The sequence below is a fragment of the Petromyzon marinus genome, chromosome 8 (genome assembly GCF_048934315.1).
Source record: "Petromyzon marinus isolate PM22_M1 ecotype Great Lakes invasive population chromosome 8, UKy_Petmar_22M1.pri1.0, whole genome shotgun sequence".
NCBI lineage: Eukaryota > Metazoa > Chordata > Hyperoartia > Petromyzontiformes > Petromyzontidae > Petromyzon > Petromyzon marinus.
The window spans coordinates 8,745,378-8,771,449 of NC_133674.1; the positions used below are offsets into that span (position 1 = coordinate 8,745,378).

Here is a 26,072-nt window from a genome sequence, read left to right on the forward strand (position 1 = left end):
TGACGTGCTCAGCTCAGCTCATAATTGCCACGGATAATGTGACAGTTGTGATGCCCTGCCAAAGGGGCTACACGCTGGTGCAGAGGTGTGCTGTGATTGGCTCCCTGGGAGAAGCCAGCTGCATAATATAAGCGTGGGTGTTGTCCGTCCCTCGCCTCACTCTGCCCCAGATTCTGGGCGTCCCGAGTCACAGGAGTCTTCCACCGAGGCAGCCACACTCTGGGCTGGCTGAGAGCCCTTTGCTTTTAGCGCCTGCCGTCCTTCCGAAGAGCAGCAAGGATGCTTCTACTCGGTGACTACCCATCTGGCTCAGTCTGTCATAAACGCAAACACACGTGAGTCACGACGGGGTTTTTTTTTTATATATAAGTTGTTATATGACGCGTCTAAAAATCATCAGTTGTTTACCAACTGTGGTAATAGGAATGCCATGTGTTGTGGATTATATGTAGCATGATAAAATTTTGCACCGTTGCATGAACCATGAAGGCTCGGATTTTTTTGTCACGAAAAGATTTTGTGGAGAAGCTTAGTGTCGACAGCTGCTGGGTCTAGTTTTAAATCGATGCCATTTACAAGTGAACAGGGACATTCGTTGTAGCTTAGTTTTGATTGTTATCACATGTAAAACACAATTTAACATCGTTTTTTGTTACTTTTAGCAACTTTGTTGGACTGTTACTATGACGCTGTTATGTGTAAAACAAGTAGATTAATTCTCCCTGGAGCATTGACATGAGAAATAATGCAGAAAGCATGTAAATGTAATTTTTGTACTTAATGGACTTGACACACTGGATCTTCCTTGTACCTACACTTGTGCTGCCCCTATGGAGCACGCTTTCTATTACGCATTTTATAGTGCACCTGTCTGTGTGTCTCCAGTATGTCACGGTGGTGTTGTCTTTGTGCATGCTTTCGCACATTCTCTCATGCACCGTTGCATTTATAAATATAATTACGTTTCACAAGTTAATTCAGAGCGGTAATTCGAGGCGCAAAACAATAATTATGGATGCTGTGAGCTTACTTGCATGCACGATTTTCGCAGGGAGAGCAACAATATATATTTTTAAATACTTAAGTAATGGGTGTTTGGCTAATTAAAAATACTTTTTCAATATCATAACGCTAATAAATCAGTACGTAACTTTTTTTAAGTGTTACATAGATTAACATTCCAAATGGTATGGTGGTAACTGTGATTGTATGATAAACTTCTTCGCAAAGAGTTGTAATATTAAAAAAAAAACATTCAGAGGTGTTTCATAACCCAAATAAATGGATCACCGATATTTAGTTCCATCAGCAGTTGGGCCTTTCAAACCGATATTTTCCAGCACCATTTATTTAAGCGGGTACACTTTAGACTTTCCGGGCTTCCGCAGGAGTGTTGTTTAGTGACCTTGTGGATGAACAATGCACTGTAAAGATGCAGACTTGTGTAGAATAAAGGAGGGGTGATTATTCAGTGTGAAGAGGCAATGGAAAAAGCTCTCTCGAGGCCCATGTTGTGGTAACTCCAAACACTGCCTTTGCTCCCCCCCATGCCAGGTCCTTCTGATCCCTATGACTCCTCTCACCCTCTGTCTGTGCCAGGTGTAACATATTAATTCCCCCCCCTCCATGCACTCACCCCCTATATTCCCCTTCATGCCTCTGTGATGGTACCAGCTGGACTGTAAATAAAATCATGTTATACGGATTATCCAAAGAGAACAAATTGTCTTACTTTAAGATAATGCTTACAATAATTCTAATAAATGTCCTCCACCATGTAAACATTCTTGTTAATCTATTAAGCTAACGGTAGCACCTTGTTGCATTTGGTTTTCTTAAACGTAAGTCTCTGTGCCCCCTTGTTTTTTTCCATATTTACTATTCTCAAGACGCAATGTAAAATGCATCATTACGTGAGGAATGCAGGTGGACATGGTTAAAAAGATAACTTTTTGTAGGAAAATGGGGGGTGGGGGGCAGCAGGAGTACAAGTATCATTGCCCCTTTTAAACTTGGGAGATCCATCCCTGATGTTTTTTGTTCTCCTCCACAGGCGAAAGAATGTCCATTCGTGTAACGTGAAAGAGGAGGAATTTCAAATGGTGGACGTCTCTATTTCGGTAAACAGCAATTGCAAACGTCAATTATTGGCACAGATTGTCCCACATTTTCAACCAGCAGACATAGAACAACTAACTTTCGCGTAGGAATGAAAACATGATGTTGCGCTTTTGTAACTTTAATTTGTAACACTTGGCATGGTGGAATGGAAAGTCAGTGTTGAATTTGTCCTGATGCCATCTGCATGTGGACATGTTGATTCACATGGTCCTTATGCTGGAAAATGGTCTGCAGATTTGCAAGATATGTATTTTAATATAGAATTTCATCCCTTTTGTAAAACCACTGCCACATGAATGAATGTCATGCTATGTCGGTCATGGATGTTTATGACCGTACTTCACCTACCACTCTGCATGTTGATGATGGAGCTGGGGCCCAGGATGGGTCAGATATGACTCACCAATGATTAGCCACGGCCCAGAATTACATTTTGGTCACATGAGTGTGATAACCACTCCACTCTGCCGATTCACCAGTATGCAAATGATAAAATTGTAAAAGTTGTGATTGCACATTTTAAAAATATTTTATTCAGAGTAATGAAATGAGATTATCTAGGCTTCAACTGATTTAACAGACTTCTCTGGATTCTGCAGAATGCCACGATTAGATGCACATTGCTTTCATTAATTCTCATTATCAATGCATTTAGTTTATATCAACAAAATACAATTCGTATTTATATAGGTTCTAAATGCCACTGGTCTTGGTGAAGCTCAATTTGGCTGTGTTAGTTGCGGTAGAGTTGCTTCGAGCTTTTCCCTATCTGCCAAACACAACGCTGGGTTTCCTGCCAAACAGGTCGTCCATTCAGCCTCCAAGCCAGACCAGTGAATGTGTGACGATAAAGCAAGTATATTTTTAGTAATCTGAAATTACATTTTGGCCACTGTATTATGAAGTCGGGGTGTTTTTGTACACACAGCTCAGGGATGTATCCAAACACCGAGCAGTTTTGTTTATTTCGGTCGCCGTTGACAGCAAATAGATAATTTTTCTGGGTGCCTTCAAAATAAATTAACACATTTTGTCCCATTGTGTTGTAATTGTGATTGATTTGTTTCCATTTAAGCCCTTAAATGAGCTCAGGTACAGAATAGGCGTGTCTGCAATGTGGAACATCCTTTTCCAATGAGATCACACTTATTAAAAAAGCAACAGAAATGCAATAAAACAGTTACATAATTCACATACTTATTTAGAATAAACATGGATTGCACATATTTCTCATGCCACAGTGGGAGTTGCCACATAAATGTGAAACCACTATTCCCTGTCGATGGTGCTGTTAAGAGGTCCATCCGTTTTGAGGTTTCTCTTATTAGGTGGAGCAAACGCAATTTAATTTACATGGGCACACATTCTTGGGTCTTCATAACAAGCCACGTGCTCTGCAGTCACCATTCTTACTGTTGAGGAAATATTGTAAGTCTGGAAGGGGTCAATTGAACAATGTGATCTGTGAATCTTGTCTGTACAAGTTCTGTTGACTGTAAACAGAAGGCAGTAATAATTTTGGTGACTGAATGTGAGAACATCCATGTGACCATGGCTTCAGTAGTGCATTATAAATGGGGGATGGACTCATAAGAGTCGAGGCACTACCCCCTTTTCATATATTACATATATTTACCCTATATATTGTTGTTAATCACAGTGTAAACACGTAGAAATAGTATGAAATAATTAACCACAAGGTGCTGCGGAGTGTTCGCATTTATGACTTTATATTTTGCCATTTGGTGTATGAGGAGCGCAGACACATGAGCACAGAAGAGGGAAAGCGATGTGACGGTGATGCACATTTTATTCGAGAAAGCACATGATAGCTCTACAATGTGTTTTAAAGTTGTATGACGTATGTTCGACATATCAAAGAACCATAGCACAACTGCGAAAACCTACGCAGTAGGGTGCGTGGTGGTTCAACAAACGTTCTCTCTGTCCGTAGCAAGTAGCAATGCTTCGGGGTGCATGCGTGGCCTTGAAGATAAAACAAAGGCACCAATTTACCTGCTGTTGTACACCCCCTGCCCGAGGGGGACATCCTGGGCTGTTTATCTTTAGCATTTCTAAGGCAGGAGTGATGAGTACAGGGAGAGTTATCTGACCTCTTGAAAGGGTCCTTGCAAGCAGCCTGTTTAAAACCAGTCGCAGCTGGAGCGGGGCAGTGTGCGTACACAGACTGCCGAGAACTGGTTCGGACAGAGGGAAAAGCAAAGCAAATGTTGAATTAACATTGGGCTTTATTTTTTTTTGGTTACCTTGGACATAGGATGCGTTGTTCATAATTCAAGTGAAATGTTTGTGTCGTTATGCTTATCATGTTTTATTAGAAACGTCGTCTGTGTTTGCACAGACATCAAACAAAAAGAAGTAACTTATTTTTCATGAGCTCATTGTGCCAGTGTCTTTATTAATCTTTCAGTGAGGCACGTCTAAATAGATTGTCCATTTATATAAAAGTCTGCTACAATTGAACAACGTAGATGGCTCATTAAAATAAATTAAGCTTTAAAATTTGTATTTTTTTGGGAAAATAATATGCTTTGGATTGGCAAAACTTAAAAAAGGTATAACATGTTCACATTTTTTCTTTGTAAAAAACGGAATTTTGTCAAATTAGTTGGCTGATTTTTTTATGTAAAATTTTATTTGGCATTTGTTTTCTGAATGTTATACTGATTGTGCTTTCAGCATCATGTCATTCAGGGCAGTACAATTCTTCATGTTAGAGAACTGCCCACGGAAGTGGATATTACAGAGCTACCTCTGAGATATCTTCAAGTGACCTCTAGTCCACACAGTAGAGGCCAGTACTTTCACACCCACTGCAATATGCGAGTTCATTTTATAAAGCTTCAATCCTAGTTGCCTGCTCCCAGAGTTCTGGCTGTTATGTAACAGCACCCGCAGGGCTGTGATGGAAACCACTGCGTGTTACACCTGTCGGAAGGCTTCTTAATGCCCCCCAGACAGGGTGCGAGTTTTGTGAATACAGCACGGGGGTTGGGCAATGCCCTCGGTGACGGCAAGATGGTAGTAGTTTATATTCAGTATAGAATATCTTCTCCCCGTACTTTCCTTTCTATAACTTCTTTTAATTAAAAAGTCTCCATCATCTCCACTGTATAATTTAAATGTGTGGAGTGTGGTGAGAACCAAACGTATTTAAAAGATTACTATATATCCAGTTTGTATTGTATTCTAATTATTGCAGCATTCCTGTTGACAATAATTACTATAATTATTTTTTAAATTAATATTTTGTTGATTTTATTTTATAGGAATCCAACCGAACAATCCTATAAATTAAAGTTGTATCTGCCACCCGACCAACGTAATTGCCACAAGTCTGATACCAAATGGTTTTCTTTTTGGTTTGCCATTTTGCACAAAATATTACAAGTAGTTCGTCTATTACAAATACGAAAACAACACATCTAAAAATGTGCTCGTCGCGAAATTTTCTTCACAAGTTTAACGACATAAAATTATTGAGACAGATGTGTATTCTAAAACGAGTACATATCATTACTCTGACATGACAAACACTTGCATAGCCCAGAGCACATTGCACTATCAAATTACACACAGGGCACTGCATGCAACACCCAGCAAGTGCATACTCCACTCACACCAATCTGGTTTTGGCTTGATGCTACTGGACCTGTTACTGTCAATCATATATTAAAAGCATCTCCCCTCTCTTTCCTGGTCGCTCCCTCCCCTCCATCCCTCGTCTTCCCTCCCTCCCTCAATTACTTAGCTGACAGAAAACCGGAAGCTGTCGCCTAGCAATAAGCACTGCCCACGAGCCTCTCGACCAACCCAGGGGCCAGAGCAGCACAGAGCGGTAGCACGTGCTGACGTAAGTCGTGGTGTGCATTCAGTGATGTCATTTCAGGCCACTGGAGATGCTCCAGTGATTCAGGGCCATCCGTGCAGAGGGCCATTTGGCAGTCCAGGGCTGATGCCAGGAGGCTCATAAATAATGGGTGACCCAAATTTATGTGTTTTATTCGTTTCTGTCTTGAAGAAGCTTAATTAAAAGAGATTTGCAGTGCTTTGAAAGGTCATCTGTGTGTTTTTTTTTCCGGATGAGTCATTTGCCAGAGCCATCTGTGTATTACAAGTGCGCGTATATATTTCAGATGCATTTCCCTTATCTCAAACAGGTGGGAATCCACTGGGGTAGGGTGTCTCTTTGACAAGCAATACCGGGAGACGTGTGCAAATGTTGCCCAATCGATTTGTTAAATTAGAGTCATATTTCTCTCGTGACATGTTGTGGCGATTCTCATCCAGATCGTTGCATTTATTATTGCAGCAATAAACGAATTGCTCTTTATGCGTACCCCGACTACAGCAATGTAATTGCCCTTTGAGCACAATTGTCAGGAAGCAACACAAGCGGTAAATATGTGCCAGGCAGCAGACGTGGTGCTGTGCCACTGCAAGCGGAAGGGGAGGGAAAAAACACACACAAAGTCTCGTGTGGGTGGGAGGAGGTGGCTGGTGGTGGGTGGTGGGTGGGAGGAGGAGGTTGGTGGTGGTGGTGGGTGGGTGGGGGACACGAGGCTCTCTGGCCGCCCTCCTGTGCCCCTCCCACACTGCACACGCGCCCGACGTCACTGCAGGGCTGTACATGGCAGGCGTCACGCAGCAGCAGCAGCACAGGAGTATTTAAGGGCGCACGCCAACGCGCCGCACCTCTGGGGCTGCCACTGCGCCATCCCCTTGGCTGCCGCTACCGCCGCCGCCGCTACCGCCGCCGCAGCAGCCGCAGCTATGCACGACCATGGGGACCGTCCTCCCACGAGCCGTGCCCCCCGTGTGCACGCCTGGACCTCAGGCCGACGCAAGGGAGCCAGGGCACCGTCGCATAAGCAAGGGAGCCGCAGGAAACCAGCAATGATCTTCTGCATCTGCTTCCAGGCGTCGTCGGGTGCTACGGAAAGCCCCGAGGAGGAGGAGGAGGAGAACGACGAGGCCGACGAGGAGGTGCTGGCTCCTCCCACTCGGCTGGTCGCCGTGGATATGGAGCGGCTCGTCCCGCCCAGGCCAGACGTTGTCTGGGAGACGGAGGAGCACGATGGTCCACCCATGGAGGTGCTCCAGGAGGAGAGGATGGTGGTGGCTGGGAGCGATGCACGACAACACGAACGCGACTCGGGTAAGGGAGCTCGCGCTCGTGTTATTATTTTGTGCACCCTTATAACGGTGTTGGGGGTTAGAGCGCACGTTTTTGGATTTGTTGCCGGTGTGTATTCTTGCCTCTGCCTGGATAAATTGTTAATGTATTTATTTATTTGCATGTTTATTTGTTTTAGACACGTGTCACCACTCCTTCCCGGTGCTTGATTTCACGACAATGTACCTTCACCAGGAGAGCGATGGTGAGCCAACCTCACTCACTCCAACTGTGGGACCCCTTCTCTTCATACAACATGACCACCTCGTTAGAGTAATGGAAGTAACAGCTAGCTTTCACTCTATATGTATGTGTCTGTGCCCTCTGCTCCATGCCATCCGACACAAATTTAAGCTTTGTTTATGAACAAAAAAATACTTTAAAATCTTCGTCGGGACCATTGTAGTGACATCACTGCAACATCACTTTTGTCCCGTGTGGTAATGCCAACGTAGCATGGCTGATTGTGATTTAGATTTTTATTTTTTTAATCATTAACGAATTTTGAAACCAGTGTTGGGTTAACCTAGAGCACTTTCAATGTTATCTAAAAAAATAACAGTGAAAGTATTTGTCTCAAACATTCATAATTTACTATCAACTTTAAACTCACTGTTAAATAGTCAGCTGTCATACCCCTAACAGTGTTTAAATAATAAAGATATTCAAATAACTATGGTGATAAGAATCAGATAACACTCACCATATGTATTTTACAATGAACATTTTTTTACACAAAAAGAACATTCCTTTTGTGCCTAGATCGCGAACATCATTGCGTTATCCAATTAACACAATTCCAAAAATATTAAATTAATCTGCATTGATGCTTACGTATGTACGTGTGTGTTTTTCTATCAAGTAATAGACTGTTCATATAATATAGCACGTAATGCAGTATTTATATAGAACTTAACACGTACCCATGCATACATTTCTACATATAATCAGAAGTAATGATAACATCCATCTAAATAACTAAGTAACGATCCTTTGTCAATCTACTGCTGGATGAAGGCAGCCCCATGCCGTGTTGGTCATGGGGGGACGCTTAGCCATATTTCACCCAACTAGTCAGTACGGGTTGGTGAAGGGGGGTACAGCACTGATATAACATCAGTGGTGAGTGATATCCTCATCCCATACTGCCCAGTGCGGTGAAGTATGGTCAAGACAGCCCCTATTGCCGACACGGCATGGAAAAGCTCTCATACAGAAGGAATTATTTAATTCATTATTTCTATTTCTAAATGTATACCTTTGTTTAAATAGCATCCTCGAATGCGGCTTTTCTTTTGTAATCTGTTGATTATTCTTAGAAAACGTGCTGCGTCAGCTGAAGAGCACTGGGTTGATGCATGCGTTGCATACGTGATACGGAGACCTGTGTTGTGTGTATGTGTGAGCTCGAACGACCATTATGGTGGGGAGCAGTAGTGTAGTGGTTAGCGAAATAACCTACGACCCGGCAACCTCATTTCAATTTCCACTTCTCACAGTCAATATTAGGGAGACATATCTGAAGCAGTCTCCTTTAGGTGTGGGTGTGGTTCTCACCACCCCCCCCCCCACCTCGTGCGAATTGTTGGCATTAAAAGGTGCTCGTTAACAGCACTTACCCTAACAATCTGTTAAGGATATAGAGGGATCTTTTTCTGTGATGGGAAGGCCGTGTGTTGCACATGACGCTAAACGCTCTGGAAGCATCGAGCAAGCTATATCAAATACGTAGGAATCAATATGGCCCATGACTCACCTCCCACAGTGCAATAATCCACATAAAATGACACATTGGTTTGGCAGCCAAAGGCTATGCGACACAATTACTGCAATAATCCGATATAGCTTTAAACTTTATATTACAAACTGTCAGATTGCTTGAATCTGACTGCCTTGGGATTATGGTTTTCCATTCATATTAGTGGGAATAGTTAATTAAAATCCATCTGCACACTGTGGCGAATAGGACAGATGACGCTTGTGTTGAGCTGGATAAAAATTCCGTGAATGAATGCACAAAGAATTTGCATTTTTTTAAATCATAGCTCTTTGCAGACCGTCATCCAGTTTTAAGATATGAGTGGAATACAAATGTCACGTAATGAATATTCCAAGTACATATATATGTATATAGTAGAGATAACAAAATTATCATTTGATCTTGTATGCATGGTTGCACATTCATGAATAGCATGTCTGCATGCATATGTGTCCCTGTGGGGAGTGGTGGTGCAGCGGTTAGCATGCTGTGCTACAAACCTGGTTATCCGAGTTCGATTCCCGCTCACGGCCAACACCAGTAACGATTATCTGAATCGGTTCTGGGCCTCAGCTAAGTCGACTCAGCCTCAAATAAGTACCTGATGCGGTGTGTAAAACATTGCCACTGGGGAGACGAATGCGGTCGGGCGTGGTGCTGGCCACCCACCCCCTCGTCTGCTGTGCCGGCTTTCATAGGTGCTTACTCACAGCACTTGCCCCTAGAGTTTGTTAAGGCTACACGGGGGATCTTTGTCTTTGTGCCTGCTCGTGGATATTTGTACGTTTGGCTTTGTGTGTACGTCAATGTTTGCCTGTACGAATTTGTGCGTGTTTGTATGTATCTGTGTGTGTGTTCGTGCATGTGCGTTTGTGCGCATTTCGGGGATGTGCTTGCAAGTGCGTGCACGCTCATTTGTATGTGCGTGCATATATACACGTTTGCCTGTATGAGGTGCATCTCGTGGTGCCCGTGTCCTCAGAACCGATCACGTGCCGCTCATGGAGAGGGGGGATGGAGGGTGACGGGGAAGCTCACGTTTCCTGGCTGCTATCGAGCCTGATGCTCGGCGACAGAGACGCTTCCACGCCACCTTCCTCCCAGAGGGAGCGCTCCTGTCACTCCTGGGAGGAGCAGCGCTTTATCTGTGACATCGAGGCACCCCCATCGCCCCCCAGCCTGCACAACTTTGTTAGGTAAGCATGGGCACATGCGCGCACGCACACAACGAGAAGGATCCCCTGTGAAGCCTACGTAGGCTGTTGGGGCAAGTGCTGTTCGCGGGGGTGGTGTGGCAACAACTATGTTTGGCTGCCTTTATTTCCACAGTGCTCATGGTTACGCACTGCACCAGGTCCTGATTTATTGCGACCTAGGGGAGGCCCATGACCAGTTCACACACAGCTGCGCATGCACACGTAAAGATCCTTCTTAAATAGTCATATAGACATAACAAATGCTCTTCGTGAGCACCTATTCAAGCTGGAAATGGACACCAATGGGTGGTTTGGGCCGTTCCACCTCTAACATTTTTCTCACCAGTGCTGATGTCCATAAACTGTAACATGGCGCTCATTTAAGTCCGAGTCAACTTAGGGACGGCCGAATACACAGTTAACTAATATAACTCGGCCTGCTGGGAATGTAGTGCAATACATTAACTACTGAACCACCGCACACAACACATACTAAGTAGTGATTACGTTTCGACATGGCTTGTGCTAAGCTAGGGGTGCTTTGAAGTCATGTACAGTATAGCGACAAAGGTCTGCAGGCAGGTGGTAAGGAATGTGTTATGTATTACAACAAAGACAAGGACTGTTTTTCCTTGTCTAAACAGACCATTGGGGCAAGTGTTCTGATTTAACAATTGTTAAGGCCAGCACTGCACATGAAGGGGTGGGTGGCTAGCATCATGCCCAGCCATCGTTGTCTTCCAAGGTACTCATTTAAGGTCGAAGTCGACCTAGGGAAGGACTAGAAGAAGTTCAGATATTTATCACTGATTTTGGTTGTGAGCAAGAATTAAACTCGGGTCGCACATTTCATAGTACATCATAATAACCACTAAACTACCACTTCCCATTCCACAAAAAGACAAAGATCCCTCTATAGCCGTAACATACTGTTGGGGAAAGTGCTGTTAGCAAACACATATAGAGGCCAACACAGCTCACGAGGAGGATGGGTGGCCAGCACCATGCCTACCCACCTTTGTTTCCCCAGTGGCAATGTTTACACATCGCAACAGCTACTTATTTGAGGCCTTACTACAATCACACGTACATACATACATACACACGCACATAATTGCTAGCCAGTCATGTTATTTATTTATACGTCATGAAAATTATTCACAGTGAGTAAAATGAAATAGCAGTACATGCGTGCACAAATGAGTACACCACGTGCCTCTGTGTCATTGGAGGGCGGAGTCATCGTCGCCACACATGCCATACGCGGAACTTGCCTCTGCGTGCCTTCCATTAAAAGTGACCCAATTAATCAATGTGTGAATTAATTAACGAGCGATGTGCCGGTTGCCCTCGGCATTTGGTTGAGCGAGGACGATGCTCAAGGGTTTTGAAGGTGAATTACAAACGCTTGACCTTTAGGCTTCTAACACCAGGTTACCTAGGAGCGTGTAAATAAAGATAGATCATTTATGAGTTACGACTTTAATTAGTCATGCATATGACTAGTATGCTTAGTTGTCAGTGTAATGGATACATCAGGATATGTTTATGCGTTTTTTTTTCTAAATTGCTATGTCCAATTGTGTGACATTGGTACCAAAATTTGTGTATATTTGTCAGCGTTTCTGTAGGAACCTGACATCTTTGCCGGGAAGGTTACAGCTTAATGTAGAACTAAAAGAGTCTGACTTTAGCAGTCGGTGTAATAAACATAGGTTGTCAACATTCCACCAGCAGTCATTATCATTCATACTGCCTTTTCGTATGTAAAAAATGTAAGAAGCCAGCGTTTTGGGAATGGCTTTTCAGAGGAGTTGTTCAGCAAAAAGCTTTTGCTGGATACATTGTTAAAGGATAAGGCAGCCTTAATAATGCTAGTTGGTGTGCCAGTGATTGGTGTACTTTAAAGCCACAGAGAGTGACAAAGGTTGCAGTTTTCCAGCCTGTAACTCAGCAATTTAGTTCTGTCAGTGCATTTTTCTTGTATAATTACCATTGCAGATTAAATGCTTTCACATATATTTCTACATAGATAAGACATGTATTTACAGAGAATGGCATGAACGCAACATGCATAGTGGCATTGTAAAATATTAATATGAAGAATGTTGAGTTTATTATCTTCAATTGCCATCGATAGCTCTTTGTCATTCCACTGCGGAATGAAGGCCTCCCCCGACCCTGTTGGTTGTGGGGGTTGTTTGACCATCCTTCACCATGATGGTTAGTGTGGGTTTGTGAAAAATAGGGATTGGTCAAGACTGGTTCAGACATCATTTGTCACTGTTGGTCGTGGCCAAGAATCAAACACAGGATGACAGGTTCACAGCGCAGTGCGCTAACCACTGTGGCACTATTCCACCGGTGCCATCAATTACACCTACATACTCATTGCATTTGAGTGTATGAGGGTAAATGTTTTTAATGAGTATTAATTCTGAACCAGAAGACGAAGCTCCTCGCTGGGCTCGTGCCGGGAGGAGATGGATGAGGCAGCAATGGTTCGTCTCGCTCGCAAGATCCAGGCCCTCAAGAAGAAGATCCACCACTTTGAGGAGCGTTTTGAGGGGGAGCGGAGGTACATGGTGAGTGCTGCTCCTCAGGCTACCTCCAGCATAATCACATGAACGGTGGACACGTAGGTCACCCACCTTGTGTGTGTGGTATAGCTTAGCAAGTCCGTCGGTATTTGATGGGACACATCGCTATAATCAGTGATGGATGTTGGATTAGATGTGTATTGACTGTTAAGAAAATCTAGTTGCCTTGGGTGGGACATTTCACTAGAAGGGATGATGGCTGGTGATGTTTGCCTTGCAACAGGGACTTATGCATAAACGGGCTCCCATCTGGTAATAAATAAATCTAATGTATGTGTGTTTGTGAAGTTCTTTGCTATAAGCTGCTGAAGACTGCATCTTGGAAAATGTAATTCTTCAGCCCATGTGCATGGAATGTCTTGCTGCTGTGTTAAGGCAAATGGATGAGTAAGTTTGAGAAAATCATGATACGTAATTGCTTGTAGATGTAGGATTTCTGTTGAAGTTTAACTCCAATGACATTCATACCACCCGCTGTGCTGTTGAGTAACAAGTTTCTCCTCCTCCCTCCTCCCTTTTTCTCCAAGCCTTCACATAGTGATAAGGCGGCCACCCCAGAAGTGCTTAAGTGGATGAACGACCTTGCAAAGTCTCGCCGGCAGATGAAGGGTGAGCATCAGACCCTCACGGTTAAACTTATTCCTTTGGTCGTCACAATGACGGCTGACTATGAAACGGAAAAAAAAAAACTCTTCCCACTCCTTCCTTTCGATTGCTTTCTGTAGCCAGCCCTGCATGTTTCATTTTAAACCTGCCTCCTTTACATCGTCAATCCACCTGTTGAATGGATGGCCTCTGCTTCCTGCTTCCTTGCACATGACAATGCAAGGCCAATTATGGTAATCTGTTATCCTCCATATATTTTTACACGCCCAAGGAGAGAGAACCGTACTCTTGTGCTTGTGAAACACCACTGCTCTGAAACATGGTGCTGCAGTCACTTTGCAAGTGGTAGTTCTAACGCTAACCCCATCTTCTTGTTCGCATGCATGGTTATGTCACGCCCATCTAGTACACCCATTATCACATTCCTACGGCCCCATTACAAATACTAATTGGTGGCAGTGTTTTTTTTTTTTGAACAGCAGTGTTTCACTACTTCCACACATTAGGGTGCAACATTTCAATAAACAAATCGAAGTAAAAGCATGTCCTTGCTTTCATGAGAATTGCAATTGTCTTAAGTGGCTCTGAGATTATGGTATCAATTCTATATTCCAATGCTGGGTTCCAGTCTGGATAGGCCAACCACTGTTGACTTCTTACAAGGTATTACTACTTATTTGATCAATCCTGGCTGCATGCTGATGGGTTGATCTGCATTTACCACAGACCCTCTACATTGCATATTGAGCATTCTGTCAAAGCACCATCCATCCGCATGAATTCCCAATTCAATCCTGGATCAATTTGAAGATCACACCATCTTCAAAATGTTCCATAGACTAATCCCTGATTATCTCTCCACGCTCCTCTGTATACTCCACTACTCACTCTCCACTCCAGCAACCAAGGACTTCTGTTGAAGTTGCCAGTCACCCTTCTGGTCATTGGGAGGTCGCTCATTCTCCTCTTCTGCCCTACAGTCTAGAACTCCCTTCTCCAAACCATCAGTGCTGTTGGCTCCCTGCCCCTGTTAAAGTCCATGCCTACAGGTGCAAGGCCTTCATTTTTACCTCTAGCTATGACTGACTGCTTCTTACTTTATATACAATAAATAAATATGCCTACTGTTTCTTTGGATGTGATGGCATTGAGATGCTATTTTCATCCACATTGTATTGTAACTGTAATAGACCCAGATGGATGAGTCACGGGCGCTGCTACAGCCCGAGCTGGTGCTGAGCGGCACTATTTTTTGTGTCGCGCGTGCGCACGTCAAGCAGAGCTGAAGCTGCAGCAGTCCGTGGAGGAGAACGTTGATGCGAACACGCGACGGAGAAGCAACACGCTACCCAAGAGCTTTGGCTCACGGGGACACGTGGACTCGGGCTGCCGAACCTGTCATGGGAAGGTGGAGTCTGCTGAGGAGGCCGGGGAGGAGCTTAGCAGGAAGGCTGCTGAAAATGAGGTCATGGCCATGACGCTGCAGAGCATCATGGAGAGAATCTGCGAGAAGCGCAATGAGGAGCAGAGGCCTGAGGATGTGACGGTGAGCCCTGGCCCCATGTGGCTTTGGAAATGTCTTAATCATAACACATGATTGGCAATAGTAAAGTGAGAGAAGCATAATATTGCATGACCTTGTTCATTGTCAGAGTAAATAATCCTGAAATCCTTTGAGTGCTGCAGTTGGTTTGGTGATCACTTTGAACATTGCCCCCTTCACCAACTGACCTGAGTGGTGAAGTTTAATCAGCTAACCCCTACCACTGACATGGCATGGGGAGGACTACATCCAGCAGTGGATAGACAAAGGACATAAAATGATTCGGCCATAGTCAATCCACTGCTAGATGAAGACCTCCAAAAGCCACTTCTCCCGATTCCACGATTTAATAATCAACTTTGCAGCTGCAGATTAATTGATTACAAAATGATTCTTAACTTTAACCATTATGAATGTTGCAGGCCATGACCAGAGAGCAAATTGCAGCTGAAAAAACCGCCCTGCAGAAAGGACTGCTGCAATTCGAGAATGTTCACGGAAGGCTGGTGAGTGTCACGTGAAGATAATAAATAATAACATAGATAATATAGCAATGTTGGTTAGACAGTATGAAAGTTCAGTGTTCGCATGAAAGAGCATCAGAGGTGCAATGAATACTCGCAGACTCCGGTAACTGCTGCGGCAGAACATTTATGCCAGGGAGAGGGCTGCAATGTTTACTCTGACAATTTCGGAGTGGTATGTAAAACCAACTTTTATTGGCAAAGAATAATTGCGAATACATTTAGAATAAATGAAAATAAATTTAACCCGAGCTGAAATTTATAAATGAGTGTGGCTTATAAACATTAAACATTTGTTAAAACATCACCTATTTGATTAATATTTTTTTCCCCTCTTTGTGCATTATTATCGATGAATGTATTAAGTTTTGTTATTTGTTCTAAAAATAAGGTGTTTTTTCTTTCGGATATTATAAGAACAGATATGTGCCATGTTACACGACGCGTGTTGTGCTGAATTGCCCATTGCTCTTTCCTCCCAGGTGAGCAAGCAGGAGAAGCAGCTGCTGAAGCCCCTGTACGAGCGCTACCGCATGGTGAAGCAGCTCCTCACACGCTCGCGCAATTTCCCAATCATCGTGAGTGTTTGGCAGCAGTGACTCCTATTGGGCGTAGAGGCAAGCCCAGAGAAGGGAGACTTCTTATTTGTTCTTCTTGAACAGAAGTCGCACTGGGGATACATTCCACGTGTGCACAACATGCTCGGTCCAGCCACAACCTCTGAGTGTTTCTCCCCCAAATGGGGGCCGATTAAAGTTACTCACGTTTAGTACTCTACAACAGTAGGGATAATGGCCGGGAGCAGTGGGTTAACTCGGGAAGGGGGAGAAAGGGGGAGGGAAGGGGGGATGGGCGTGGAATATAACCCAATGAAACTTGAGAAAAATAACAAATGCGATGTCCAGATCAGCCTTTTTTTCCTTTCCTTTCCCCCGCTGGGAGCAACGACGATCAGATTTTTCCTATGGTGGTTCAATGTCTGACGTAGAGTTCCCCACCTCAGCCTCCATTCCTACTGTGTTCAGCAAAAACGGGGCAAGAAGGGAAACTCTTAATGGGGAGGGCAGCATCTCGGGTTCAGGATACCCGCATACTCCCTACAGTTGGTATTTGTCCTATTACACTGGGCCCTGTCGAGGCAATGTGGAGTTTGCACCATTGGCTCTCGGCCTCCAAAGTAGTTTTGCATTGCCCCAGTCGAGTGCTATTTTGAGTTTGGAGGTACAGTTCATTCTCAGTCATTCAGTGTAATGGGAGAAGAGGTGGCCTGTATAAAACAAAAACAAAGATAATGCAAAATGTATTATATTTGGGTATGGAAACGTATTTATTGTTTAACTTCGTAGAATGGGGTTGAAAACATAGATCGTCTAACCTGTTTTATTGCTTGAATCGGCTTGCTTGCTTTCACGTGAGCATTTTTACTTCGCCTCGAAGAGTGAGGAGTGACTTATAATGAAACTAGTGTCCACGTAACATATATAAAAAAATTCACAAGCTCAGTTAATCCACAACTAATTCACCCATGGGTAATCAGACAGTTAACTATCCATTAACTTTACTTGACTATAACTGGGCAAGCAAAGGGCATTGCACTTTTACCATCTCATATTGTGGCTCAATTTGTATTATTGATTACAGGGGGATTCCTGCTATAGCTTATTTTGAGACACAGCTTCCATTCAGACACAACTCCAAAGTCTTTACACCATTGGCTTCTCATCAGCATAAACATACATCTGTGCCAGATTCTCATCTGCGTGTCTCTTCTGGAAAGTACGCCACGAGATATTAGTTGGAATGTGCCTTTGGTAATCGTCCCAGAGACGCATGGCGTTTTAAAATAACTCGGTGTGCAGCTCAGTTAGCATGTGACAATGTGTGATCCTGGCATGCAATAGCCATACATGGGTAAGAACTGATATTTTTGTCAAAGTTTAAAACTTATATTGTCGCTATAAGTTTTAAAACTGGTGTCATATGTTGTAAATTGCAGAATGCGTTAAATGCTTTTGGGCATTGTTTATAACAGCGGTCCCCCAACCTTTTTGGCACCAGGGACCGGTATCGTGGAAGATAATTTTTTCACGAACCGGGGGGGGGGGGGGGGCTTCATCATTGGGTCTTTCCCCCTTTTCAAAGAAGCCTTCCAGCGACGTTTGTTTTTACTCATTGTGGCTACTATGGGTTAGCTTGTGGGCTTACCAAAACTGACTGAGACAAGTGCGCAGTGCGGGAAAGAGGCACGGATGGAAGTGGTAAATAATAAAATAATGGGCGGGCCACGTGCGGACTCACCTCTCACCTCCTGCTGTGCGGCCTGGTTCCGAACAAGCAAGGGACCGGTACCGGTCCGCGGCCCAGGGGTTGGGGACCCCTGGTTTATAGTATTTTGTGCACATGAAACTGTACTCAAAGTTTAATGTGGACGGATGGACTGATTGATTATAACAATTAACTAATCTCCAAACAACACCACCCGAATTCTCATTTTTGCTCTCGTTCAATGCATTTCTGAATATTTATCCCATTTGAGGTGATTTATACTACACTCACTAAGCCGCACAGGCAGCTACAATGAACAGCAATTAAAACCAGTGAAAATAAACAGAATAGCAACCCCATCTAAGTTTAGCACTCCTGTGTCTCAAGGTGCTGCAGCACCTTGAGCTACTGAATTGTTAATTAGCAGCTTATTTCTGTGGGGGTCCATAAAAGTAATGTTAAAACTGTTTTTTTTTACAAAACAAACTCATTACAATTACAGTACCATGTGAATTTGTGTATCATCTGTATGTGATCGCATCCCAAGGTGTGGCACAAATAGTTGCAAGCGTAAGTACAAAAGTACGGAGGTGATTTGGCCTAGTGGTAGCACATTCGTAGCTTGTTGCAGAGGTTCACGGTTCACTCCGGCGGCCTCCCTGGTTATTACCGCGATTTGTATGAACCAAAAGTATGCACCGTCTGCTACAGAGTGCATGTTAAAGATGCCGTAACACCATTAACAAGAGGAGGCCATTGTGTGACGACGTCGTGGTCCAAATTTGCAAAATTTGAAAGATTACCCATAAGGGAGGACCCTCTTAAAAAAACGTGATCAGTTAATAAATAAGAATTAGATGTGCACACATTGTGGTGAGTAGGAGCCATCAGCAACTCAGTGCTGACATTTTCCTCCTTGTGCATTTTCATTACAGGGCTCTCCCGCCAGCCTGCGTCGTCACCTCCTACTCAGACCAATCATCGAAGGACAGACCACACAGTTCTCTGACGACATTAAGGTACACTCACCTTTTCACGCCTAATGCATCCAGCTTCAAGTAACGACCAAGGTTAACGGCGTGAAGCTGCGGCTGTTGACCACAGCGGAATGAAGCTCGCATTGTTTGACCATGTGTACGCGACTCGCTGATGTAACACAAGCCAATTGTACATTCGTTATTACGTGGGAGAACATGTGAGAGCCACCCAGGGTACATGTCAAGCAAGTTGCTTTGGCACGAGCATGCGGTGGCTTAGGGTTGAATGGCTGGCTCCCGCCAAGGGTCGGTCAAGAGCGTTGACTTGCATTTGAGCGTTTGTTTACAGCTACCTTCCTGTTTACCTATCTTCAAATCATCCCGCTTGCAGGAGGACACGGAGGATGCTGACAACGTGCAGCGGGGATGTCCCGATGGATGGACGGCTTCGGACACGGAACGAAAAAATGAGGGAGGGTCCATGGAAGACCAAGGAGAGTACATGGGAGAGGAGGTGGAGGAGGAGCTTCCCGAAAGAGATGGAGATTGTCAGGGTCAGCTCTTCTTCCTGCGCCACTCGGAGGACGAGAGCGATGCGGAGGGGTACGCGCCACTCATGGAGGAGGCATCCGGCATGAGCAGTGCCATCTCCAACGTCCACTCGCTCTCACTGTGAGTGTCGCATACCGTTGTGCTGATTTTGATCATCATGAGCATAGACAACCCGTGTTCAAGATTTTAACTCGCAACCATTCGGTTTTGATTTGGACACTTTTTCTACACCATCACTTGTACGTGTACACGTACATATCACAACTTTGTGAATCCAATGCTGGATGAGGACCCTCCCTATCCCATTTTAGTATAGGTTGAAGGCAGGTGGCATTGACTTGTGAGCATAGAGGTATAGCACAACAAAGGATTTTATTTCACAGTCTGCCAACAATTTCACAGCTGCCAACAACGTAACTGCGTGAGAATATGACGAATACATATTACTTTAGGTGTTTGTTTTTATATCAGCTGAATGAGACAATGAGGGAGATATATAAGTCGGTACCATTGTTCAAAAGGTCATTTGACTCGGATTAACGATGCGACGTTTTGTTTGTCTCTTAGCTCTGAGCTCCTAGAGCAGCTGAGGGAGACAAAGGCAGAGAAGCGCCATCTTCGGAAGACCCTGCGTGACTTTGAGGACCACTTCTACAGACAAAATGGAAGGCAAGTCAGGTGCTTTCAGAAAACTCAACTCAAAATATGGCATTCTGAGTGAAGCGTGTGTGAGGCCTGGCCTCAGTATTTTGTAGACGTAGATTGATTCACCCCCCCCTCCACAAAATCCATGAACAGACACGATTAATTTACTATTCGATTACAGAATAGATTATGTGTTGTGTAATTGGTACTGTCCCATTTATATTATCTGTTTGGTTCTGTCTTAAATATAAAGCCGTCCCTTGGTGTGGACCAATCAGTTTCAAGGACAATGCATATATTATCATAGTATGTTTTTTGTTTGCATTTTGACTGCAGGTATTGTGGTTAATGCAGACATGAATCCTTGTAAAAAGGTTTCAGTTTTGTTGTCAGAAAAAAGGAAAAACGCTATTACATTTTGGTACTGGCAAAGGAGGTCTAATGATGATGATGATGGTTCTGTCTTGTTTGTTCTCACTCATTCTTTATATTAGCCTAAAGCTATTATGTGCATGTATTTTGCAACACCTTGTAAATACAGTGGTACCCCGGAGATCAAACTTAATTCGTTGCAGAAAGCCATTCAAACACCGATTTGTTCGAACACTGAATTAATTTTCCCCATAAGAATTAATGTAAATGACATTAATTGGTTCCAGACACAAGAAATCTCTCATTATAAAGCATTTTTACACGAAATTTATAGTAATCACATGCATAAAATCATACACAAAAAACAAGAAACACAATAAATAAATGAATAAATATATGGAATAAATGAAATAAATGAAATAAATGAACATTGAACTTCACTTTACCTGTAGTAAGGAGAGTTGATGGCTTGAGTGGAAGGTGGTGAGGAGGAGGAAGTGGTGGTGTTATTGTTAGGAAGGGGAGTCCCCTTTGTCTGGGCAAGCGTCATGCACACTGGGCCATACGTGTCTCAGCCGTGTAAAGGTTCTTGCAAGTCGCGATTGCCGTTCGACCTCCAAATTTCGTTCGGTTTCTGGGGCAAAAAATGTTCGGAAATATGGTTCTAACACCGATTTGTTCAAGTTCTGGTGCGTTCGATCTCCGAGGTTTTACTGTATTACAATTTTTTTACTGAGAATTTGATGTGTATCGTGATCAGAAGAACCTATTTTATTCAATGAATTTATTAATTATTGCACACAACAGAATATGCCAGTGGCATATTCTGTTGTTAATTGGGTGAATGATAACTTTAAGTTTAACTACAATCTCACATTCCTGCTGATATTTCACAGGTAAAACGTTTCCAATGTACAACTTCCAATTAATTCCTGTAGAGAAACAAACCTAATAGCTTCCAGCAAATAAAATTAATAAATAATGTGTTTAATGTTATTTTTAAAGCCCTCGGGAGGAGATGATTTTGCTGTTTAGTCACAGATTCACTGTAGGCGACCCCTTCACCCACAACCTAATTGGTTCCTGTACGACGGCCGAGGTCGTCGTGAATCGAACCCTCATGTCCCATGGGGCGCAATGTTATACATTGGGGTTCCGTTCCTGGAAACCCATGACGTACAATAAAAGTACCAAAATTGACCACGAAAATAAATGAAAATAACCCGAACAAACGTTTATTGTTACTTAACATAACTATTACAAACATTTATTAAGTAAAAACAAACATTCACATTTGAAAATGCGTATGTACTTTTCTGCGCGTGTATCACATTTCCTCTTTTCGTACGTAGCGAAAGGCGGAAAAAAACTTGTCGCCAAACGACTCGGCGTTGGCAGCAGTCATTAGGCGGTCGTAGATACGAGTTTTGGTCGTTACTGTGGGGGTCTTACTATGAGATCGACAACAGGCACCACCACACCCTTCTCCAAGCATTTCACATTTCGGTTAGAAAGACCATTCCGTGCTCCATGAAGAATCATGGGGGCCCCCTCATTCGCCTTCTGGCATAACTCCCGATTCGCCCGAGCTGCTTTAGAACACCCGAGTCTAAAATTGAGGAATATGGAAGGGGAGTTCACCCAGATCTGGGGCTCCCTCATGAATGCCACTCCAGAGACCCCGAGTTTACTTGATTGAACTTGAAATGAGACACTCCCTCCCCCCTCTTTCCTCTTTCCTTCCTCAAAGAAAATGGATCTGACGCACGTACCACGTAACGCTATGGTCCTACACGCCTGCGTTGGTTGTCTATCTGAGCCACCAATCCCGCGATGCACCACTCAGCTGTGGTGGAAGATGTACACCCCCTCTCCCTGTGGTTGGATCAATAAAAATAATTGACAAAAAATAAAAGAAAGGTCGTGAAAGCGGGGGGCCGCAAGTGGAGCCGTCGTAAGTCGGGGGTCACCTGCACTTGGCATACATAATCTAGGAGGAAGGCCTGCATGGTACATGCAAAGCTCATGTTGTCATGCTTATACTTTCCACTTGAGTCACTAAGATATCCGGAGGTGTAAGCCGCGCAGATTATGCATAGCTGTGAAGCTTGACACAGTTTTCTGCACAGGAATGTTCACAGTATATGGTCAACGCAAGAAGCATAATCAGGCCTATGCTGCAGGCACAGTGGTGGAATTATGAATGCAAAGCCTTGGGTGAGCTGAGCAAGAATGTTGCCGATTATCGGGGTACAGGTTAGCAGCAGTGTAGGGGCCCAACATTACAATTTCCGTGTTATCTCGTTCGCTCTGCAGGAACATTCAGAAGGAGGACCGGCTGTCCATGGAGGACGAGTACAAGGAGTACAAGCAGGTGAAGGCAAAGCAGCGGCTGCTGGAGGCACTGATCACCAAGCACGACGCCTGCAAGGGCGTATGAGGCTGCATGCGTGTGTGCACGCACTGCACGACCTGGACCCCCGTTCCGCCCTCGCCACGCATATGTCGCGGGGGTACGGCGAGCAGCTCGTGAGGATCGCGAGCCCCGCTTCAACGTCGAGAAAAATAAAATGAAATAAAATCACGAAGGAAAAACTCAGCAGCGGATCCCCTGGGAGAGACACGATATCACCCCGTTAGGTGGGCTTTGTAGGTGGTGGGTAGAAGGGTAGGTGGGTGTATGGCAGGTACAATGGTTTGTAGGTGGTGGGTAGAAGGGTAGGTGGGTGTATGGCAGGTACAATGGTTTGTAGGTGGTGGGTAGAAGGGTAGGTGGGTGTATGGCAGGTACAATGGTTTGTAGGTGGTGGGTAGAAGGGTAGGTGGGTGTATGGCAGGTACAATGGTTTGTAGGTGGTGGGTAGAAGGGTAGGTGGGTGTATGGCAGGTACAATGGAGATGCGTGCCCAAGAAAGCCAGATGCCCCCAGTTACTACTTAAGGCTTTGGATTGAGGTATCCACACAAGCGTTTGGAGATGTGAACTGCATGCAGGTTGTATTTCTAAAAACTACATGGAGGAAAGAAGGTCTGATAACAACTGAACGGCAGAGAAACAAATTAATTTCTAGAAGCAAGAGGTGTTTTTTTTCATTCGACATTGCTACATCGGTTGTCTGAAGCTACGATGGAGTCCCGCGATGGGCTATGCACACCAAGACCACTTGCAGCAAGATATCGGAGGCCCATCTGTCGACACAGCACCTGGCTGGTCGAAATCGTATTGACATAATCCAGCGCGGCTGATGGAATGTCTACAGATTAAGTTACGACTGGCCACGATCAAGAATTTGCCAGCCCTGTTTGACGTCAACTGAGATTATGCAATGCACTATTTATTACTTTACAGATATTGGTGGTTGTAGAAGCCATAAAATAAAAACAAGCTGCAAAGACTTGATAGCTTACGTCTTTTCAAGACAGGGTGTGATGCTGACAGTAATGCTGCGTCAGCTATTGTAACTTGTCAGATTTAACGGACTTTTATTTTCTTTGAAAGGACTTTTCTTTTCTTCGAAAACCAACAAGGGCTGAGAAAATACGTAGCAGCCAAACACAAGTCTTCATGTACAAGGGTGTCCATTGAGGTATCATCTATTATTGAAGAAATCCAGTCAGCAATTTTGAGCTGCATGGGTTATGTGAAAGGTATAGTTATTGCAAAAAAAACGAGTAACTTTGATCAGCACATGATGGATGCAATTGTAGCTGATATGATGGGCAAACACTTTAGACTCTCAAGCCTCAATGCGATGTCATTGCCTTTGGTGGACACGTGGAGCCTAAGGGATGAAACTTGTAAATCTTCACTCTAGTAAGTGTCGAGTTTTATTGACTTTATTTAAGCTGTTGACCAATTATATATGTATTTATAATAATCACCTCAATGGACACCCTGTAATGCTGTTACCTCCTTTATGAAGCAAAAAATGAGACAAAAATATTATTAGAAGCAGGTTTTCTGAAATAGAAAAACTTGCAAAAACAAGTCTTAAAACTGGATGGGTGTGAAGTGTGGGTGTTAGTTATCTGGAGATGCTTTTAAATGGCCAAAAGGGGCCATGTCCAATGATTGTAACATGTTTGTGTGCTAACGGAATCATCTGATACTATTTATTTGTATCCCTGTGAATTCTACATCGCTTGGGCCATGCATGCACACTCTCACGAGCAAACGCCACTTTGTTAATCGGAGAGTGCACACCCAGATCGTTAGACAAAGCCATGGAAGAGTGGCCTGCTCACGCAACCTGTAGGGGACAAATTTGAAGAGCGAGTGCACACTTTCACTTGTGTAGTACAGACAGAGGAGAAGGGGTACTTTGAATCAAAGCTTCAGGGCCTCTTGAACACCCACTTTGCCGATTGGCATGGGAACGCCAAGTCCTCGGGCTGTTCAAACACCTTCGCGAGGTAACGCGTCTGCTTGTGGCACAACGCAGGTTCTCATCTCCAAGCATGCGTGCAGGTTTTCTTTGCGAGTGAACAGGTTTTGGTGTTAAAGGCAAAGAACCCCCCCCCACCCCGTAATGATGCATTGAGACTTACATCATTAGAAAATGTGCCTTTTTTTTCCAAGGCCGCAGCAGACACTGTAGAGGCTGTCAAGACTGCATGTTGTAGGATCCCCAGGTTAATATTTGAGCGCAAAATTTAAATTCGGAGGATCGAGGCAGCGCAGCATTGTGAGATGGGTATTGTGCTGTGCACAACGGTTAATATTCTGCTGCGGTTGGACATAAGTGGTAGAGTGTTACACTATGTAATCGCATTAGGTTCTGCTGCAGCTTAATCGGCTGTTTTTATAAGGACATAGAACACACTTGATACCCCAAGTTAAACTCTTCCAGAACACTTCAGCTCTTGGCACTTTGAAGAGGGTATTTTTGTATGTTGAATATTCGACATTTTGTTGCGTGTCCCTCGTCTTTTCACGTCATTCCATTGTGAAGGGCATTAATTGCAAATGGCACGGATCACTTTTTTTTCTGCGTTGTCGGAGTCGTTCGTGTTGTTTGACGAGCACGTTAATGGGGGGGGCGCGGCCGCTTGCGGTGGCAGCGGCATCATCATTAAACTTTCGCTGAGATTGTGTTTGACCTAAGTCTTTAATGCAATAAAAAATATATATAACAGAGCTGCCAGTGTTTCAAAGACAGAGCCTAATCATATTCAGAGCGTGTACCTGTCTGCAACAATCAATTGTATCAAAACAATAATTAGAGAATAGGCATGTAGCAAGAGCTATGCAGAAATTATTAATTATTAGACATGTACATTGTCATGGGTGTTTAAGGCAGATGTAATGCAATAAGAGTAAGACAATTGGACTTTAGATTTAATACAAATGTGTTCTGCTCACAAACAGCAGGGAGGTAACTCCCATTATGCCTTGCATGCACGTCATGTGACCACCGCATTGCATATAATGCACTCTTAGCCCTGTCTAAGCCACCAACTTGGAAACCGAGCGTGGGGCTGTTTTAATGTTGAGGCTACCAAGTCAATTTGAGTTAAAAACTGGCCATCCCAATAGACAAGGTCCAGAGCATTGTAGATACCATGTGGTGATGGGAGTTGTGCCTTCCTTACTGTTTGTGTGCAGCACAGCTTTGTGTTTTATTAAATCTAATTGCGTCCAGCCTGCACAAATTCTCCTGCCATGATGGGCTTTCTCAATTTACAGAAAGTCCCAGATCTGATAAGTTGGGAGTTT

At 43.9% G+C, this 26,072-nt stretch overlaps 1 protein-coding gene across 4 annotated transcripts; it reads left to right on the forward strand.

Moving 5' to 3' along the window:
* The first annotated feature begins 143 nt into the window (after window positions 1-143).
* Window positions 144-25,493, forward strand: LOC116940195 (protein FAM13A-like). Of its 4 annotated transcripts, XM_032949591.2 has the most exons (15): window positions 144-335; window positions 2,054-2,120; window positions 5,894-5,995; window positions 7,063-7,300; window positions 7,458-7,523; window positions 10,060-10,273; window positions 12,720-12,858; window positions 13,401-13,482; window positions 14,760-15,025; window positions 15,445-15,528; window positions 16,029-16,124; window positions 18,747-18,830; window positions 19,180-19,460; window positions 19,908-20,009; window positions 22,674-25,493. In XM_032949591.2, the coding sequence occupies exons 1-15, from the start codon at window positions 280-282 to the stop codon at window positions 22,795-22,797; spliced, it is 2,001 nt and encodes a 666-aa protein (XP_032805482.2). In that variant the 5' UTR covers window positions 144-279; the 3' UTR covers window positions 22,798-25,493. The 4 variants fall into 4 exon arrangements, with proteins under 4 accessions (XP_032805482.2, XP_032805486.2, XP_032805485.2 ...); XM_032949595.2 differs by lacking the exon at window positions 5,894-5,995 and having other exon boundaries at window positions 145-335; XM_032949594.2 differs by lacking the exons at window positions 144-335; window positions 2,054-2,120; window positions 5,894-5,995 and having other exon boundaries at window positions 6,734-7,300; window positions 16,029-16,082.
* Window positions 25,494-26,072: the final 579 nt, after the last annotated feature.